Source organism: Asterias rubens, chromosome 1 (genome assembly GCF_902459465.1).
Source record: "Asterias rubens chromosome 1, eAstRub1.3, whole genome shotgun sequence".
Taxonomy (NCBI): Eukaryota; Metazoa; Echinodermata; class Asteroidea; order Forcipulatida; family Asteriidae; genus Asterias; species Asterias rubens.
In genome coordinates this window covers 3,307,854-3,328,981 of record NC_047062.1, presented here as the reverse complement: position 1 = coordinate 3,328,981, position 21,128 = coordinate 3,307,854, and the positions used below count along the sequence as shown (strand labels likewise).

At 39.6% G+C, this 21,128-nt stretch overlaps 2 protein-coding genes across 2 annotated transcripts; both read left to right on the top strand.

The window, feature by feature from the left end:
• Nucleotides 1-293: 293 nt before the first annotated feature.
• LOC117293735 (E3 ubiquitin-protein ligase TRIM33-like) lies at nt 294-4,770 on the top strand. Its single transcript, XM_033776166.1, has 2 exons — nt 294-445; nt 2,622-4,770. Exons 1-2 carry the CDS (start codon nt 412-414, stop codon nt 4,601-4,603), a joined length of 2,016 nt encoding a protein of 671 aa, XP_033632057.1. The 5' UTR covers nt 294-411; the 3' UTR covers nt 4,604-4,770.
• Nucleotides 4,771-8,444: 3,674 nt separating this feature from the next.
• LOC117291779 (E3 ubiquitin-protein ligase TRIM33-like) lies at nt 8,445-21,088 on the top strand. Its single transcript, XM_033773686.1, has 2 exons — nt 8,445-8,944; nt 17,015-21,088. The coding sequence occupies exons 1-2, from the start codon at nt 8,911-8,913 to the stop codon at nt 19,000-19,002; spliced, it is 2,022 nt and encodes a 673-aa protein (XP_033629577.1). The 5' UTR covers nt 8,445-8,910; the 3' UTR covers nt 19,003-21,088.
• The last annotated feature ends 40 nt before the right edge of the window (nt 21,089-21,128 follow it).

Below are 21,128 nucleotides of genomic sequence, written 5' to 3'. Positions count from 1 at the left end.
CAGTAGTAGAGAAAAGTTGACATTAGAAAATTGACATTTTGGCCCTCACATACAGGTCGTGGCTCAAATCTGAAAGAATAATTTAATACCAGGTTCCATACAAGGTGAAGGCCTAAATTGGTAGTCAGAACTCAATGTAATCTATACATGTGATACAATCAGTATGTGTACATGTACTCTGTATGTTACTTGTACATCGGGTACAAAGTTCGGGTACAGAGGTAGATGTATGGATGAATATTTTATGTGTACAAAAGAAAAGAACGGGAATTTTTGGGGTGATAAATCCAGACATGAGAAATTCTCCAAGCCAACGGCCGTACACATCAACTTATTGCACTGCAAATGTTAAGCACAAACATTCAATCCAGGACGATTGTCTAAGAGAGCAACAACTTGAATTCTACCAAGATGGATATTGCCAGTACAAGCTCCGCATCAACTGGTGAGAATAAACAACTTTTTTTAATGTCAATTTGATATGGACAGTTTTGCTTTTTTCCCCCCTTTTTTTTTTATAGATGTGAATAGTACAAATGTGGTGTTTTTTTGCTTTTCAGGGTTTCCCACAAGTGGTTTTATAAGCAGGCGCCAATCTTTTATGTGTGTGAATGATCTGATCAATCAATCGGTTGAAATCGCTGCCTAATGGTTAAAGTTTTCAAATTACATGTTCAAAATCTTGGCTTATAAAAGTTACTAGGGCCAAATAAAAAGCACAGATTACTAGCAATAAAGTCAACCTGTCCCCAATAAGAACACAAGCATCAAGCTCTAGTGTTTCTTGTCAACAAAGTGTGGGTTCGAGTCCCAGTCCTGACACTTGTTTCCTTAAAGTCACCTGGAAATATAATTTTGTTTCGTCAATCATGAGAGTATATGTTTATGAACAATAAAATTATTTTTTGAGTAATTGTTTAAAAAATAGATAAAGTTGTTTTGGGGTGACTCCGCTTACCCCTTTTGTGATGTCAATGGAGGCAGACTTTGCTTTGATCGTAAATCGAACACACGTACGTGCAAGTAAATGCAAGTCCCAGTCTTGAGTTTGTATGTTTCGGAAAAAAAGTTGGTTTCTTGCATTTTCCGGCAATGTCGACCAGGTGTATTGCTGCTTGATGCAGCAAAACAACTAAAGATGGGGTCAGTATGCAAAGTGGTCCGGTCTGACGTCTTTCCCAGCACTGTGAAGCGAACACTTTGAGCCGTCGTGCTTTGAGAATCCGGAATACACCACACATTTTTACATGAAGAGAAAAACTCCTTTCTAAAACATGAAGCCATCCCAACAAGGTACCTGAGAGACGTGACGAACCTAAAGGAGCATTTGCCTAACGTGAACAAAATCGGATATTGTTTCAATTTTGAGGGCATGTTTTTAGCTTGTGCCAAGCGTCACTATCTTGTGTTAGCACAGCATGGGATTCATCGTGCTGGGTAATCCGAGTGGACCGTCCGCACAGCAACCAAACAGTGCGTGCAGTCTGCTCCGTGACCGTAGTTCTGTACGTAGGCATCATACCGATCAGGTATCCAGACGTAGTGTACGGGGCCAAACTACAAACTCTCTCTTCAAATATCGCGCCTCGATTGACACCACGAACAGCGCCCTCTCGGGTCGGGCCTACTTTTAAATTTGTAAATAAAATGGAAACTAGTACTTGACTACAACACTGTTTAGTATTTTTTCTTAATGCATATTAGATGTAATTGTTAACTTTTTTTACTTTCCTCTTTTGATTTCCTTTTTGTTTTTTGTTATTCAAGTGGTCTTGTATTATTTCGTAATGGTCGGGGCATGAAAACTAAATAAACAAAACAATATTATGCTTACCTAACCAGCTAAAATACTATTATACTGGGACTCGAACCCACATGCTGCTGATCAGAAACACCAGCGCTTGAGTCTGGCGATCTTTAGCGCTGAGCCACGCCACGCCACATTTACAAATTGTTTTTTTTGTGTTGAGCGGATAAGAGCATCGAACTCAAGCTCTGGTGTATCTGTTAAGCAGAGTGTTGGTTCGAATCCAGGTCGTGACACTTGTGTCCATGAGCAAGACACTTTGCTATAGTTGCTTCTCTGTGAGAGCAAATATGGTTCTTGTGGTTGGTTTAGCTTAGCGCGCTACATATTTGGCAGCACTATGCTGTATACTCCCCAGGGAGCTGAGATGGTTTCAGGAATGAAATGGCCCAGTGATCAAGGTAATAATGTTGGAAGCGCTTTGAGACATGGTGTATAAAGCGCTTTATAAAAACCGATTATTTTTATTATTATTATTATTATTATTATTATTATTATTATTATTTTATTATTACTGATGCCATATAAACTACTACAAGGAGAGGAGCCAGCTTACTTGATATACCTATTGTGTCAAAACTGCATACAATTAAACAAACAATCTGCACACAAATCTGTATTGACACTGGGCCCAATTTCATAGAGCTGCTTATAAACAAACCTTTCTGCTTTATAGCAAAAGTAAGCCGAAAACCCATCACAAGTGGTACATCTGACGTGGCATTTGTGACGGTAACCTTATTCTGGTGAGCATATTTTTTTTATATGCGCCATTAAATTGGGATGATTTTTATTCAACTGTTTTTTCTTACAGACTGTCTTGAGGTTGTCCAAGTCAAGAAAGAGTTTAAAGACACAGAAGCAAAGAATGTTCCACTACCAGAGGATACGGATGACTCGACTGACATCTCGTGCCCTCTTTGTCAAGATTACTTCCATGAGCCGAAGATACTAGACTGTCTTCACAACGTTTGCAGACCGTGTCTGGAAAAGGGCGTGTCAAACCAAGAGGATGGTTTCAAAGCAGTCCTCTGTCCCGTTTGTGATGTCGAAACAAGAGCTCTGAATGGCTTGACGGGGCTGATGAACAACAACACCTTAAGAGGCCTGGTGGAGGAGGCAGTCCTCAAGGATAAGATCTCTGGCGACGTGTCTAAGATTAGATGTCAAGGATGCGTAGAGGATAACACCGCCGTCTCAAGATGCATGGACTGTGATAACTTTCTGTGCCTTGAGTGTCAGAATGCTCACCAGCGTTTGATAGCCCTGAAGAACCATAATATCGTACCCATGGCAGACCTGAAGTCCGGCAAGATCACCTTCAAGAGCAAGCTGAGAGATCAAAATCCAAAGTGTAGCAAGCACAGCGATCAGGACTGCTGCTTCTTCTGTATCACCTGTGAGATGCTGATATGCACGACGTGCACTGTGCTTGACCACTGCAGCCCGGACCACAGCTACACTGACATTGAGGAGGCTATAGACTGTTGCAGATCAGAAGTTGGGAGTTTAATGACCCAAGCGGAAAGATCCAGAGAGTCTTTTCAAGATGCCGAGACTCTGACCAAACACGCAGAGAGCAGGCTGAAGCAGCTGAACAGTAACGCCCAGAGGAAAATCGCAGCCAAAGCTGATCAGGAAGTCGCCAAAATCAGAAACAAGGAAAGACGGCTGAGAGGGACGCTGCAGTTAGTTCACAACCAAAAAGTCGTAGCACTGGGAAAGGTAAGAATCAACAACAGCAAAAAGGTCAAGATGGCAAAACAAAACCTGAAAAAGATTGGCAAAATTATGTCACGGGCAAGCCACTCTGAGATTTTGAGCCTTAAATCCAAAATTAAGCACCATTTGAAAGATTTGACCAGCACAAAACGTGACTCTGTGCCGTATAGCTTATCATATGTCAATTTCAAAGAAAGCAAGTCTAACAAAAGCCTGGGAAAGTTTCTGATGACTGAGAAATGGGACTTGAAATCAAAGGTTGGTAAAGAGAATGAAAACACCAACCAGTTTGATGATTTGATCCATGTCGCGGCTTTTCCAAGTGGAAAACTCCTGATCTTTGACAAACATCGTAACCAATTAATGGTTTACAGTCCTGCTGGTGAGCAAATGAAGATCCTACCAGATGAAGTAGGCCCCCTTAACTTCTCCACTGCGATCGCCGTTGTTTCAGAAGACAGAATTGTTGTCACTTCTAACGGCGCAGAGAAGAGGAGCGTCAAGATGTTCGGTCCAGAAAACATCGTCCTCTTTGATGTTACACCATGGGCGGATTCGGAAGAACTTGCCTGCCTCACTGTGGTTGAAGGGATTCAAGGGCAAGAGATTCCCTTCAAGATTGCAGTAGGCGACAGAGGAAAAGGTCGAATTGGCCTTCTAGATGATGCTGGGTTTCTGCTAAAGACCATACCCGCCGACCACATCGGCCAGTATCTGACCTTCAACAGGGCTACACAACACCTGATCTACACCAACTATGAACAGGGGAGACTGGTCTCCGTTGACCTCGACAGCAACATAGTGTTCTCTGTTGAAACGTCAGACATGAGCGGAAACCAGGTCTTCCCAACGGGGGTCTGCTGTGACGATCAGAGGGAGATCTATGTGGCAGCCCAGAAAAGTAAGTGTAAAAGAGGCAAGGATGAGATCTACCATTACACCCCCGGGGGTATTTTCGCCAAAACGGAGATCAAGGAACTGTTTGACGCTCATGGAATCACCTTTAACAATGACGATTCTCTTGTGGTAGCTGATTGCCGCTCTTTGAAAATCTTCCATCACAAAGAAAATTGAAGGTCATGACAAGAAAGGCAATGCTCTGTATTTTTGACCGCATGAGGGCGCTCTCATACTATTGTTATCACTTCATTTATGTTCATTTATACCCCGAAATTAACTATTGAAGACTGGACCACATAACCACCACAGACATCATATCCATCATGGACAAAGATATATTATAACTTAACTTAACTTAACTTAAATGCATTTATAAAGCGCTGTAACACTTTTTCAAAGCGCTGTACAGTAAAAAAAAAAAAAAAACATTAAAATGCAGGATTAAAAAACATGAGCAAAAATAGCAATTATGTTTTTTTTTAAATTAAGTAAAAACATTCCATTACAAACAATCATATTACACGGAATAAAATACAAAAAAAGATAGGTGCCAGGCGGACCCAGAGTAAATCAACCCCATTTCTGATAAAAAAAGAGACAAAATTGGAATAAAAAGGTAAGATCTCCACTACAACCGCAAAACGCACACTATGAAAATTGGATGCCATTATTGGATGCCATTATTGGATGCCATTATTGGATGCCATGTTACAATCTTGTACATTTTAGTAATTGGTTTTTCCTCTAAATGACAAAGATATACTCGGATGTTATATAAACCCACAAAATCAATAATAAATGTTTTGCATTCATGCAACAGAGAGAACACTTTCATTTGTTAAAAGATGAAACGTTCCATTCAACTCATGAAAATATTCTCACCAATAAACTCATACACAATCATTATCTGTACGTTATTCTCATGTAATTTTGTATAACGACTTTACCTTTTTTTCTTTTCTTATCTAGAGTCTTTTACATTCCCCCCCCCCTTTTACTCTTTAATATTTTAAGGTTTTGTTGTGTTTTTGTAGATTTAGGCATATTTACTTAATTATGCAAGTTTTTTTTCTTCATGTAACCCCAGGGCCCCCAATTCTTTGATAACTGACGGGGCTACTTTGGTTAAACAAGATGGGTTTTTTGTACATATAGCGCATGCTTTAGGCTGTTTGGGGCATTACTGCATCTTGTTTATTCTTACTAATAAAATTTTCCTAAAGAAACTTTTAACATGAGCTACAAACACCACAGTGAATAGATGAGTAAAGGAAGAAAACCTGCGCAACCTGAGACAATTATCGTATGTTATAGACGATGTGACCTCTGACGTCACACGAAAACCATAACATGATTCGCGCGCATACTGCCGGGCAAAACCTTTGTATTTTGGCAGCCATCTAGAAAGTGTACGCAATCTTACTATGACTCTGCAACTCTTTGCCCGGGGAAACATGACGTATATAGTGTTTTGTCAACAGAGGGCGGTTTGAATGTAAACATAGGTCACATCGTCTATAGTCACATACATTTAGATTTATATTGGACAAATTGCCACTTTTAGGCAATCATTATTCAAAACTGCCTATGAATTCGCAAGAAGCATTGCTAGTCATTTATGCAGCTTTCCTTCAAATTGCATTTTGTTTATACCCATTGACAATTTGAAAATGTACGCTTTATCAAAATAAATACAGCAACAATATCTACGATAAAATTAGTTTGCAGCTTTTAGTTATGCATATGAAAAATAATAACAAACTATTTTCAAATGTGGGTACTTTCCTTCCAATTGTGTGTTGTTTATACCCATTGACAATTTGAAAATGTACAACAAAGATCAATTGACCAAAACAGGACTTCAACCTGCCACCTCCAGTTCAAGTCTAACTCTAGTCAGTTTATATTTGATCAACCTAATATTAGTTAAAAATTACCCAATCAGATTCCCCTGTGATTTATAACTTGATATTTACGATAATAAAGAAGCGATTGTTGGCATTTTCATTTAACATTGTTTTATTCATTTCTCAAAAATTACAGCACCTCAGCAACTAATATTTTAAGGTTCGCTTTCTACTATCATTATCTTCAAACGGTGTAAGCTTAAAATAAATCTATGGACACTGTGTTTGGTGTTACAAAAAGTACTCAAATCCTGTAAGCGGATATCTGCATTAGATACTGATTGTGAAGTTATTGAAAAATGTGGGTACTTTTTGTTCAACACACAATAACACAATGCCCACAGATTAACAGTAAACTTACACAGTTTGAAGATAATGATAAAATTAAATGTGATTTAAGGGCATTGCATGGTGAAGTATCAATTTATATTTGGTTGTCGGTAACACCATGTGTGTATATTATTGCCAGGTAGAGTTTATTATCTAGCCCTCAAGTCCCTGCACCGCCCGAGTTTGCTGAAAATCAATTTTTCAAGAATATTGCAGTAAACTACTGGAATCGTAGCTCAAGTTTCAAAAGATAGACATGGCTAAATATTTATGCACAATTATTTTACCCTTTCGGTAATATTTGTATAAAAGTAAAAGTTCTCATGGAAACAATAAATGCCTCTCGTTAAACGGCTACGGTAATTTTATAGCGAACATTTGTTTGTAAGGATAAAATGGACACAATAGCTTTTCAAGGCTGTTATCTGGCTCAATGCTCATACTGAATAACTGCGAAGGCGTTAGTTTTCAACACTGTCATCATGATAAAATACTTTTTTTTTTTTTTTTAAATAAATAAACCCTTGCTGAATTCTACCTATTTCGGCATCATCCCCTTACAAGTTTCACATGCATGACTTTCACCTGAGCATGCATACAACCCGGGCACCCTAGTAAAAAATGTATTTAACTCGCAGGCCTGCTGCACGCCAGTACAAGTTGAAAATGTAGAGTACAGATACCATACAAAGCCAGAACTTCTAATAAATGGAAATTATAATAATACATGTGATACAATCAGTTTGTGTACATAGGCCTGGAATTTCATCTCAAGACCAGGGCAAAAAAGGCCGTGGCTTCCGTAAAAGTCCAGGCCTGCTCAACAAAAGTGAAAATGTCTTAAACAAAAACAAAAACTGAAGAAAATACAAATTTTGAGTATCTTGTATGTGTTTAGCTGTATGGATGTTCAACCACAAACAGGTGAATGTACTGCAATTGAAGTGCTGTTTTTCTATTCAACTATTACCCCTAAACTTTGAACTTGTGGTTTTTATCTGTGCTGGGGGGAGAGGAGCTTAGCCCTGGATGGTATTTTATCTTTTAAGTACAATACAATACCATTTGTAAGGTTCCCTGTATGCATTTATACCAAACTAAGCGCGTCTAGATGAAGGGCTCTGACTGTTCTAGTTCTCCGCTGTCTCAGACCATAGAGCAAGGGTCTGACTTGATGGATTCAATAGCGGCTCTGACTGAATCACTGAGAAGGCCTATTCTATAAAGCTATCACTGTTGCCAATGGGGCATAGCCGTAGCCAGAGCTGCTTGATCTAAAAATGCATTTGGATTTCTTTAAAAGGTAGTTTTCCCCAGCTAATTTTACCTGGGGACCAGCCAAAACTATCTCCAAGTGATCTGGCTGGCCAGTTCAGTGTTGAAAAGAATCCTGAAGTGAAGGGTAAAGCCTGTTCTGCACTTCAATCAATGCAAGTTTTCTGAGCCATCCGAAACTATGATTATATGACTGAGAGCCCAGGCTAGCTGAACTGAACTTTGACCCTAACCTTTCTAAAGGGTCAACTATTTTGAAAACACTGAGGTGAAAATGATGATAGTGCATGATCTTCAAACATAAAAAGAAACAGCGAAATTTTCCAAGAGTGAAAACACATAAACAGAGTAGTGTAGTATTTACAGTTGTGGTACTTGTGTACAAAGCTGGTTAATTATTCCCATAGCCTGTACCCGTCGTTATTTGTTCAGCTCTGCATGGTAACTGCATTACACATGTTACCATACAAGCTGATCATATGAATGCGCAACTCTAGCATGGATGTCTTTACCATAGAGTTCTCATGGACTAGGTCAGTTATATATTAACGCATTCACATTTTTCATGATGAACTTCTGACATTATGTACATCAGGCACCATCTACATCCATGTAGTGTGTATATGTACTCTGCTGTATGTTACGTGTACAATGGACATGTTCAATTCTTGGATGCATCCGTCTAGACTCCATTGTTGTGTCAAGTGGTATTATTTTAGGAAACTTGTCATTTGTTGCATGCTATAGCACAATTCACCACAAAATACGGGTACAGTAGATGCATGGATGAACAATTTGTGTAGAAGAAAAGAACGGGACTATTTTCTGGTGAGAAATCCAGACATGAGTAATTCTCCCTTGCCAACAGACGTATTTGTGTAACGCAACAACTTATTGCACTGCAAATGTTAAACACAATTTTGATCCTCATCGATTGTCTAAAAGAGCAACAACTTGAACTCTACCAAGATGGATATTGCCAGTACAAGCTCCGCATCAAATGGTAAGAATAAACAACTTGTCTATATGTCAATTTGGTGTTGAAAAATTTTTTTTACCTTGTATCTCTAGGACATACGGTTTTCGAGTTATGGTGATTTAAAATGTCTGGAAAACGTCGTTTTGTCATACCAAAACTCATCGTTTTGACAAAAAGTGTCAAAATACTGTTTTTACAAGGCTATAATTTCATATTAATACAATTTAAAAAACTAAAAGCAGCTTTTTCCTGAAGCAAACATCCCATATGTTACCCAAAAAAAGAAAAGACATACCAAAATACACACACTGTAAAATAGAGGGTCTTGAAAATTACAATTTATGCCATCAAACCTACTTTAGTCGTTCAAAAACAAGGAATTAACCCAAAAAGTGTGTTTTTGAAGGCAAAATATTTCTGGGTTAACATGGTGCATGCTACTTGTTCTGCAGGCTTTGGGTAGAGGTGTGTCTCTATTTTCATCTTTTCACATTTGGTATGTATTACTTATTCATCACAATCGTTGTGAATCACCAAAAAATGAAATAAGTCTCTGAATTCATGCGTTTTGAGGATTTCGAAGCTACTTAATATGCAAAAACTGTGTAACAACAAAACTACATTATGTAATTCCTTGCAAATTGGTACACAGTGGTGTTTTAAGATGCTTATTAAGATGACATTAATTAAATTGGGCCTTTACCTTTGCTAATCCTATTGATTGGCAAATTACATTTTTCGTATGCAAATTAGCTAATTAATATGCAAAAACTGTGTAATGTCAGAACGGCACTACGTATTTTCTTGCAATTTGGTACTCATTTGTGTTTTAAAATGGTTATTATGGTGACATAAATTAAAGTGCTATTTAATAAATTGATTCTGCTTTTGTTATTATGAGTGTGGAAATATAATAATAATAAATGCCCAGACTTTTGGCAAGTTGTCGGAGGTCTCGAGAGGAAGCAGCTTAATTTTATTTTCATTAATTCTTATTCTGAAGGTTTTTACAAAAAAATTACAAAATAAAGTAAATCGTGTTTGCCAGCTTAACTATTGTTCACCATTTACATTTTATTTCTATACTTCAAAGCACTAATCTAATTTACAAGATAAAAAATAATGAAGTACTTGTTCATAAAAACCCTGAGAATCAGCCGAATTTTACGTTTGTAAATAAGGAAATGAATAATGCATCATTTTTGGATATTCCAAAATTTAGGGTTGCTAAAAAATAGAACATACATTTTTTGACAGCTAATTTCTTTGTTTGGAAAAAGGTATTGTCATCTCAGTTCTCTAAATGGTTATTGTGATTAAAATCATGGTTTTAATTAATTAATTATCCTTAGTTCCCTATACAAAATGATATATTTTTATAACATCACAAAGCGCACACCCCTCCCAAAAATGGTATAGCCCCACAAAACATGCCATACTGTTGCACAACAGAATGTGCACGTACACGTAGGACTACACACATGCGGCCAGCCGGCCGTATGCTCAATGCACGTGAAATCCACACACACGTACACACAATAGGCCGATCGTTACTGGACTCATGTCACTCACTCAAAAGCGTTCATATTTCATTGGAGATACAATTTTCAGATGCTGTTTTCATCGTGAATGAGCACTAAAACTGTACAAAAGGTTAGTTTTTATGGAAGGAGAAATACTCGACTACCCATTTGCGGTTGCGCTTAGGAAATTACTCACCCTTTTCTTAGAGATCGCAAGTGAACTTTTTTCTGAACGTTATAACTTTTTGGTCGAGCTTAACCCCCCCCCCCCCCAACAGCGCATGCGCCAAATGAAAGCTCAGGATCTAAGCTTTCGAATGAGACCTCTTGCGGTGAGATTGGACAATGGCATCACCGGAATTCTTGCGATCGAAAATTCACTGTAACAATTTTTGTCGGCTACGGTTTCGTGAAGCTGAGCTTCACGCTGCGTATACTCAAGTTCAGAATGCTATAAAATTTATATTAAATACACAAAAATAACGAAACTTTCACAACATATGCAACCTATAAGTTTATTTTACTTCCAAAAAATTCACGGTCATAGCTCAAACAACAACAAAATTACAGCAATTCTAAAACAGCTATCTGTGTTGCCGATAGTCCGTATCCAGGTTTTGTTTGTGTGAGTGGTTGACCGGCCTATTAGTAGTGCTATCTATGGACCTATATCCAACAACAACAACACAAGCATCACGTTCTCATGCTTCTCATTGAACAAAGTTTAGGATTGAGTCCCAGTCCTGACACTTGTTTCCTTAAGCAATGGTTGTTTCCTTTTTCACCATTTGTTGAAACAGGGTAACTAGAATCAGGGGGGGGATGCTCAACTTCCATAAATGTTCACAAATTCTCAACAAACAAAAAACTTATGCATAAACTCTGTACTTTGTAACTCTTTTATACCACTTTTGATTTTTAGTTGTATTTCTGGCTTTCTTTCTCTTTTAATACTGGTGTTGAAGTATCCATACTAGGTAGTCATAATTGAGTTTACGTTGAGTACCATTTTGGTGGTACTAGGTATCTAGCATGAAACGCTACCTAAGCAAACGTATGACTTATAATATGTGACCCGCTCTGTGAAAATGAGTCAGATGTAGGCAATTTCAGAAATTGAGTTATATGCATGGCTGGAAAGAACACATCAGCAGCAGTAATTTGGTATGTGTTTAAGCTTTGGGGTGTATCGCGTTGCTGAGTTACTTCCGTTTGAAATTAGCCACTACACCATTTTTTGTGAAAAACGAATTACATGTAAAATGATATTTTAAACATCGTGTGCACAAGGATACAAATTAGACATAAGTATGATCACAAAATTGTTGTATTCATAGCTTTATTGCCTAAAAGTAAGTGTTCTAAAGGTTAACCATCTCTTTATAAATAGCCGATTTGTGTGTGTGTGTGTGTGTGTGGGCATGTCTACGCATTCAAACCGAGGACTTGGAGAAGGTTATAACAAAAGGGATCCGGGAAAAAGTCACACCGAGGTTTCCTCAATTTGAATTTGTGTACAAAACCAATAGGGACGTCTAAAAAATAAACTATGTCCAAACAATGGGAGAACAAAGAGAAGTCCTCGGTTTACACCATAAACACAGCTGTGTGTGTGTGTGTATGTTATTGGATCTCCTCCCTGGATACCGCATCAAACCTCGCCAAATTTACACGGAAGAAAAGAGCTGACTTCGTCTTGACACTCATCTATTTTTGAACAAAATCCGTTGAAAATTGACAGATTTATGAGCAAAAAACCACTAAAATTGGTGGGGTTTTGCCCGCCGTTTTAACTGTTGCTATGGGCAGCCCGCGCGTACAATGCAAGCGCGCGTACAGTACAGTGGCTGCGCGCGCCCATAGCCTCATTTTGGGTAAGAATTATGACGTCATGCATAAATATTAAGAGAGGCGTATATGGGACGGGATCACGGAGCACGGAGGCAGGCTTAAGAGCACGTGGGACGGGGAGAGGGAAGGGGAAGGGGGCGGGGAAACGGCACCTGCTATTTAACTGTTGCTATGGGACGGGATCATGGAGAACGGAGTCAGACATTAGAGCACGTGGGACGGGGAGAGGAAGTAGGGGAACGGGGGAACGGCACCTTTTATTTAACTGGGACGGGGAGAGGAAGGGGCAGGGGAACCGAGGAATGGCACCTTTTATTTAACTGTTGCTATGGGACGGGATCATGGAGAACGGAGTCAGACATTAGAGCACGTGGGACGGGGAGAGGAAGTAGGGGAACGGGGGAACGGCACCTTTTATTTAACTGGGACGGGGAGAGGAAGGGGCAGGGGGACCGAGGAATGGCACCTTTTATTTAACTGTTGCTATGGGACGGGATCATGGAGAACGGAGTCAGATATTAGAGCATGTGGGTCGGGGAGAGAGAAGGGGAAGGGGAAGGGGGACGGGGAAACGGCACCTTACATTTAACTTTTGCAATGGGACTGAAAAAATGGAGCTGCGTGATAGGTGCCGTTCCCCCGTCCCCCTGCCTCTCCCATATCCCAGTGCTCTAAAGCCCGCCTCCGATCTCCATGATCCCGTCCCGTAGCAAAAGTTTAATAAAAGGTGCCGTTCCCCCGTCCCCTTCCCTCTCCCCGTCCCGCGTGCTCTAAAGCCTGCCTCCGTTCTGCATGATCTTGTACCACAGTTAAATAAAAGGTGCCGTTCCTCCGTCCCATTGCCCCTCCCTCTCCCCGTCCCACATGCTATTTAAAAGGTGCCGTTCCCCCGTCCCCTTGCCTCTCCCCGTCCCACAAGTCAGATATTAGAGCAAGTGGGTCGGGGAGAGAGAAGGGGAAGGAGAAGGGGGACGGGGAAACGGCACCTTACATTTAACTTTTGCAATGGGACGGGATCATGGAGAATCTATTTCTTTCATTAGAGCACGTGGGACGGGGAGAGGCAAGGGGACGGGGGAACGGCACCTTTTAAATAGCACGTGGGACGGGGAGAGGGAGGGGCAATGGGACGGAGGAACGGCACCTTTTATTTAACTGTGGTACGGGACGGGATCATGGAGATCGGAGGCGGGCTTTAGAGCACGCGGGATGGGGAGAGGGAAGGGGACAGGGGAACGGCACCTTTTATTAAACTTTTGCTACGGGACGGGATCATGGAGATCGGAGGCGGGCTTTAGAGCACTTGGGACAGGGAGAGGGAAGGGGAGAGGGAAGGGGACGGAGGAACGGCACCTTTTATTTAACTGTGGTACGGGACGGGATCATGGAGATCGGAGGCGGGCTTTAGAGCACGGGGATATGGGAGAGGCAGGGGACGGGGGAACGGCACCTATAACGCAGCTCCATTTTTTCAGGACACATGCATCCGTCCTCAAGCAAACTGAATAGAACACGCCTTACATTAAAAGTTTACACAAGGGGACATTCATTTTTGTCTTAAAACTTGCGACATCTACACCTCTTTTGTTACCTCCTCCCCCCTCCACAAACACACAACTTTTTTTGTAGTAAAACATACCTTAAAAGTTTACGCATTTTGGACATTCATTGCACATGACAAATTATTTTTAAGCTTTGGTTAACAAAATTAATTCGACTGACAATTAACACAAACGGGAAAAACAGGACGATAAAATAATGATCAGGACGCAGGACAAAAACAAAATTACGGGGCCGGGGAAATAACACAGGAAAAGAAAACAGAAAATGGACTAATAAATGATATGGGATAGGAACAAAAATAAACTGCACGGGAAAAATAAACGAAACAGAGTACAACCAAGGACAGGGTAATTGGTATTGTGACGTCACTCTTTGCTTAGCAATTAAGATTGATACAAAGTTAAGATCAATCTTAGTGCTTTGTGAAAATTGAAAAAAGCGCGGAAATACATTTTCCACATTAAACTGTCCATAACTTAATATTGCCTTGGGCGACATGTGACTCATTTTAACAGAGTGGGTCACATATGACGTACATGTATAACGTAAGCTGCACTGAAATTGCCTTGGTAACGTAATTAACTGGCCCTAAACTCCATTCAGTGGCTCCGATGAATGACAGATGATCTGCCCAGTGCACCTTGCATGCATTGTTCGGCGCTTTACACCGGCGATAGCGCAATTACATTGTTTGGTATTATTCTAATAAAGGGCAAACTAGGCCCCATAATGCGGACTTTTTAATTATTTAACATGTGGTTAACGTACACGTTAGGAGCAATTAGACAAAATGGCTGAGAGGAGTACATCGCAGGGGTTGTTCCATGACTGAGGGGGAAAAAAAACTTGTTTATTTCTGACTTATCACTTGTATTTGAAAATACATTTTGAAAAAATGCAGTCGATTTAGGCAGATTTTTTTTTTCCAGCGCTAAGTAATACTTATGACAGGAAATAACAAAACCATAAACCGTTTGATGACACTATTTGAAGGGATAAATTTACACCTTGCCAGGGATGTGGATGTAACTTCTGTTATTAATTACATGTGCTTACTCAATTTCATTTATTTTTGGATTGCAGAATTGTTTAGTTTTTTTGCTAACAACAAAACAATTGCTAGCAGTGATAAGCACTTTATGTAGTCCACCACAAACATAAAAACCTGTAGAAGTTTGAGATGGATCGGTCATCTGGGTCACAAGAAAATAGTGAAAAGTCGATTACAACATGTTTATTTTAAGTTCCATACTTTCCTAATGTCCTTCCTATCTGGAATTGACTCATTTGTTCTCATGAAAATATCAAGTTCTACATGTATGTTTCATGTAGAGGGGAGCAGGTGTCACAAACATGAATTTCTCGCATTTTTGTCCCAAACATTTTCCCAAACTGAATTTACAATGTAAAGATTTCTTCAAAACTCTATGGCACAAAATATAAGAGGAGAATAAAACTTCAAACTGAAGTGATAAATACATGAACAAAATATTTTGTTGTAATCTAAAGCTAATCACTCGTTCGGTAGTGTTCACAAATTGTAAGAGTTTTTGGTCTTTTGTTATGAAAACTATTGCTTTAATAAGCAAACACTATGACCACATTACTTTACAGTTCAAGAAAGAAGCACATTTTGTTCAAAGGCCAAGTTTGAAAGAGTTTACCACCTTCAAGTTTGGTTTCACAGTTAACCAACTTTAAATCACTTTTGTTTCTACATAATACCTAAATGCCAATGAATGCTAGTTGAAGTTACATTCTGGCTAATTGTCAAGTGGACAATGTGCGCCGGGCAGATTGCAAGTTCCCAGCGCCCTAATCTGATAGCCATTGAAAAGGAGTTTATGGCTGGTCACTACTCGACAACGTCAGTGCAACTTACGTTATACGTCATATTATAGGCCATCATAACGGTCGCTTAGGTAACGCCAGTATTTATACGTCATATTATAAGTCAAATAACGTTCGCTTTCTAGGTAAGGCCAGTGTTTAGTCAAGCGGACAATGCATGCAATGTGCACTGGGCAGTGATGAATGGGAGTTTGGGCTGGTTACTTATCAAGGCAGTTTCAGTGCAGCTTATGTTATACGTCATATTATAAGTCATACGTTCGCTTAGGTAGCGTTTCATGCTAGATACCAACTACAAATGTTTATCATACTTTATGAGCACATTCTCGTTACAAAGTTGGAAAATAATCTGAATTTAAGCCATGTACTTGATCGAAAATGTATAAAGTTTCCTTTTTTAACATACTCATGGTCAAAATACTACTTTTCTCTCTGTTTTCCTTTATGTGCATTATGCAAGGAATAGAAGAATGTAGGTTTTTGTACAGGTTCGTTACCACCTTTTTACTCAAAATTTTGTGAAGGCTTTGTGACTCGATACTCTTATATCAGAGGACGTTGTTGGCCCGAGGACTGATACTCAAGTACTACTTGATCATCCTGTTACTCGTCAGTACTTGAAACTCAACTGAAAAGTACTTGACTACAGCACTGTCTAGTACTTTTTCTTAATGCATATATTTGATGTAATTGTTAACCTATTTTACTTTTCTCTTTTGTTTTCCTCTTTTTGTTCATTCTAGTAGTCTTGTATTATTTTTTAATGATCCAGGCATGAGAACTAGATAAACAAAACAAAATTATGCTTACCAGAACAGGGTAACCAGCTAAAATACAATTTTACTGGGACTTGAACCCACATTCTGCTGACAGAAAGAAACACCAGAGCTTGAGTCCTGTGCTCTTAAGCTCTGAGCCACGACACGCCACATTTAAATAATTGTAGTGTGTTGTGGCCCCGAGTGGATAACAGCACCGAACTTAAGCTCTGGTATTTCTGTTCAGCAGAGTGTGGATCGAATCCCGGTCGTGACACTTGTGTCCCTGAGCAAGACACTTACTATAATTGCTTCTCTCTTCCCATGTGGTAAATGGGTACCTGTGCGGGCAGAGATGGTTCTTGTAGTTGGTTTAGCTTAGTGCGCTACATATTTGGCGGCACAGGCTGTATACTCCCCAGGGAGCTGAGATGGTTGAAGGAATGAAATGGCTCAGTGATCAGGTATTAATGCTGGAAGTGCTTTGAGACATGGTGTATGTAAAAGGGCCATATAAAAACCAAATATATATATATTTTTTTTTACAGACTGTCTTGAGGTTGTCCAAGTCAAGAAAGAGTTTATAGACACAGAAGCAAAGGTTGTTTCACTACCAGAGGATATTGATGATTCAACTGATATCTCGTGCCCTCTTTGTCAAGATTACTTCCATGAGCCGAAGATACTGGACTGTCTTCACACTGTTTGCAGACCGTGTCTGGAAAAGAGCGTGTCAAAAAAAGAGGATGGTTTCAAAACAGTCCTCTGTCCCGTTTGTGATGTCGAAACGAGAGCTCTGAATGGCTTGACGGGGCTGATGAACAACAACACCTTAAGAGGCCTGGTGGAGGAGGCAGTCCTCAAGGATAAGATCTCTGGCGCCGTGTCTAAGGTCAGATGTCAAGCATGCGTAGAGGATAACACCGCCGTCTCAAGATGCATGGACTGTGATAACTTTCTGTGTCTTGAGTGTCAGAATGCTCACCAGCGTTTGACAGCCCTGAAGAACCATAATATTGTACCCATGGCAGACCTGAAGTCCGGCAAGATCACCTTCAAGAGCAAGCTGAGAGATCAAAATCCCAAGTGTAGCAAGCACAGCGATCAGAACTGCTGCTTCTTCTGTATCACCTGTGAGATGCTGATATGCACGACGTGCACTGTGCTTGACCACCGCAGCCCGGACCACAGCTACACTGACATTGAGGAGGCTATAGACTGTTGCAGATCAGAAGTTGGGAGTTTAATGACCCAAGCAGAAAGATCCAGAGAGTCTTTTCAAGATGCCGAGACTCTGACCAAACACGCAGAGAGCAGGCTGAAGCAGCTGAACAGTAACGCCCAGAGGAAAATCTCAGCCAAAGCTGATCAGGAAGTCGCCAAAATCAGAAACAAGGAAAGACGACTGAGAGGGACGCTTCAGTTGGCTTACAACAAAAGAGTCGTAGCATTGGGAAAGGTAAGAATCAACAACAGCAAAAAGGTCAAGATGGCAAAACAAAACCTTAAAAAGATTGGCAAAATCATGTCACGAGCAAGTCACTCTGAGATTTTGAGCCTAAAATCCAAAATTAAGCATCATTTGAAAGAATTGAACAGCACAACACGTGACTCTGTGCCATATGGCTTATCATATGTCAACTTCAAAGAAAGCAAGTCTAACAAAAACCTGGGAAAGTTTCTGATGACTGAGAAATGGGACTTGAAATCAAATGTTGGTGAAGAGATGGAAAACACCAACCATTTTGATGATTTGCTCCATGTCGCAGCTTTTCCAAGTGGAAACCTCCTGATCTTTGACAGAGGTCGTAACCAATTAATGGTTTACAGTCCTGCCGGTGTGCAAATGAAGATTCTACCAGATGAAGTAGGCCCCCTAAGCTACTCCACTGCGATCGCTGTTGCTTCAGAAGACAGAATTGTTGTCACTTCTAACAGCGCAGAGAAGAGAAGGGTCAAAATAATCGGTCCAGAAAACAACGTCCTCTTTGATGTAGCACCATGGGCGGATTCCGAAGAACTTGCCTGCCTCACTGTGGTTGAAGGGATTCCAGGGAAAGAGATCGCAGTTCCCTTCAAGATTGCAGTAGGCGACAGAGAAAAAGGTCGAATTGGCCTTCTAGATGATGCTGGGTCTCTGCTAAAGACCATACCGGCCGACCACATCGGCCAGTATCTGACCTTCAACAGGGCTACTCAACACCTGATCTACACCAACTATGAAATTGGGAGACTGGTCGCCGTTGACCTCGACAGCAACATAGTCTTCTCTGTTGAAACGTCAGACATGAGCGGAAACCAGGTCTTCCCAACGGGGGTCTGCTGTGACGATCTGGGGGAGATCTATGTGGCAGCCCAGAAAAGTAAGTGTAGAAGCGGCAAGGATGAGATCTACCATTACACCCCCGGGGGTATTTTCGCCAATACGGAGGTCAAGGAACTGTTTGACGTTTATGGAATCACCTTTAACAATGACGATTCTCTTGTGGTAGCTGATTGCCGCTCTTTGAAAATCTTCCATCACAAAGAAAATTGAGGGCCATGACATGCAAGGCAACATCCCATATTTCAGACCGTGTGAGGGCGCTCTCAAAATATTGTTATCACTTCCGGGGTATAATCATTTATACCCAAAAATAACTATGGAAAACTGGAGCACATTACCACCACAGACATCATACATCACAGACGATAAGACTTTTAAAGGAGTTGTTATAGATATATCCCACTTCAAAATCAACTTAAAAACTACAGCACACAGAAGTGACAGAATGCTGATGATAAAACTGTGCAAACGAATCATGTCTACTTGGAAGTGTTGCAAAAATTATTGAGAGCATTAGTTCATTAAAGGGATGCCGTTTCAGACAAAAACCGAGAAGGGAATATTCTAATTTATTACTTGATATTTGAAATAAAAAGAAGTTGCAACCCTTTTCAGGTGATCTCCTGGTCGCCGCTTCCCAGGTTGTGCTGTAAATTTGGGTGTGATCGGTGACTATGATTGTATGTCTGCTGACTAAAACCCAGAGTAAAGATATTAGTACAATATAAGGAGATCGTCAACATAGGGCCAAAGCTCAGAAAGTGCAGAGCCGGCACATTGATTCGTTGATCGTATCAATTTCTTTGTTCGACCCAAAGTTAAACTTTACCCTACTGGTCTTAAAACTCGATATTATTTAAATTGTTATCGTTTTGTATTACTGAAGAGTTCCATTTGCATTCAGTGCATCTGTTTACAAACAAATGAAGCGGGGGAGGGGAGGTGGGGGGATTGCCCAGTGTAATAAGGTATAATGGCATATTAGCAACTAGTTTCAAAGACCAGTATCCACACTTAATGCGACCCAGTATGTTAGTGGAAGCCATGTTGCATTCTTGTGCATTATGATGGTTTTTCCCTCTAAAAGACACAGATTTACTCGGATATTATATAAAACCATTAATAAATTATTTACATTCATGCAACGGAGAGAACACTTTCAAGGCTATGTCTTGTTTAAATCTTGCACTCATAACATTTATTATTCATATACATTCTCATGTAATTTTGTATAATTTTAAGGATTTTTCTGCTAATGACTTTATCTTGATTAGTTGTATGGCTATTTTACTCTGTAATTGTTTGTTGATAACTGATTGGGCTACCCTGGTTAACCAAATGTATATCACTTTGAGGCAGTTTTGCAAAAGAAACTATTAACATTAGCTGCAAACACAACACGGAATAAATGTGACCAAAGGTGGAAAAACTGCACAACCCAAGACAAATATAATATGTCATCGTCACAAATGTGTAAAATTATAATTGACAAATATATTGCCGCTTTTATGTTATAATTATATAATGCAGATTTTTCATCGTTACATATGTACATGTAGATTTATTTGACAAATATTATGACGCTTTTAGGTTATAATTATTCAAAAAATGCCTGTGAATTCGCAAGTGCCCTACTTTGTGGAAGCTTTACTTGTATTTTATGCCGCTTCCCTTCCAATTTTAAAAATTTGAAAATGTACACTTTCTCAAAAAAATACAGCAACAATTTCTATGTATATATTAGTTTGCAGCTTTTTGTTAGGCAAACATGTACGACGGAAACAAAATTACAAACTGTTTTCTTAATAATTCAATGGATATGGAAAGGTTTACGGTAACACCATGTACATAAATGAGGTGGTGGGGGAGGGGGTTGGGTTCTGAAAAGAACCTCAGGTTTCAGCTTGACGTTTCAATGGATGTTTAAAGTATTGACTTGCTTGCTTTTACTTTCAAATGAAATGAAACTTTGTTCACTATGCCTTTCATGTTTTCTTGACTAAAGTATGAAATAATTTTAGGTTGAGCAAAGACCATTTGACTAGAACAGGACTTGAACCTGCGACCTCCAGTTAAACTATAGTCAGTTTAAACTTGATCAACCTAATGTTAGTTAAAAATTACCCAGTCAATTTCCCTTGTGGTTTATTACTTGATATTTAAGATAATAAAGAAGCGAATGTTGACCCCTATTTTCATCACATTTTGGTAATAAATTTTAACATTGAACGGAAATATTAACTGGAGATCTGCATTAACACAATAAAACAATGCCCACAGATTTACAGTAAACATACACAATTTGATGATAATGATAAAATTATATGTGATTTGAG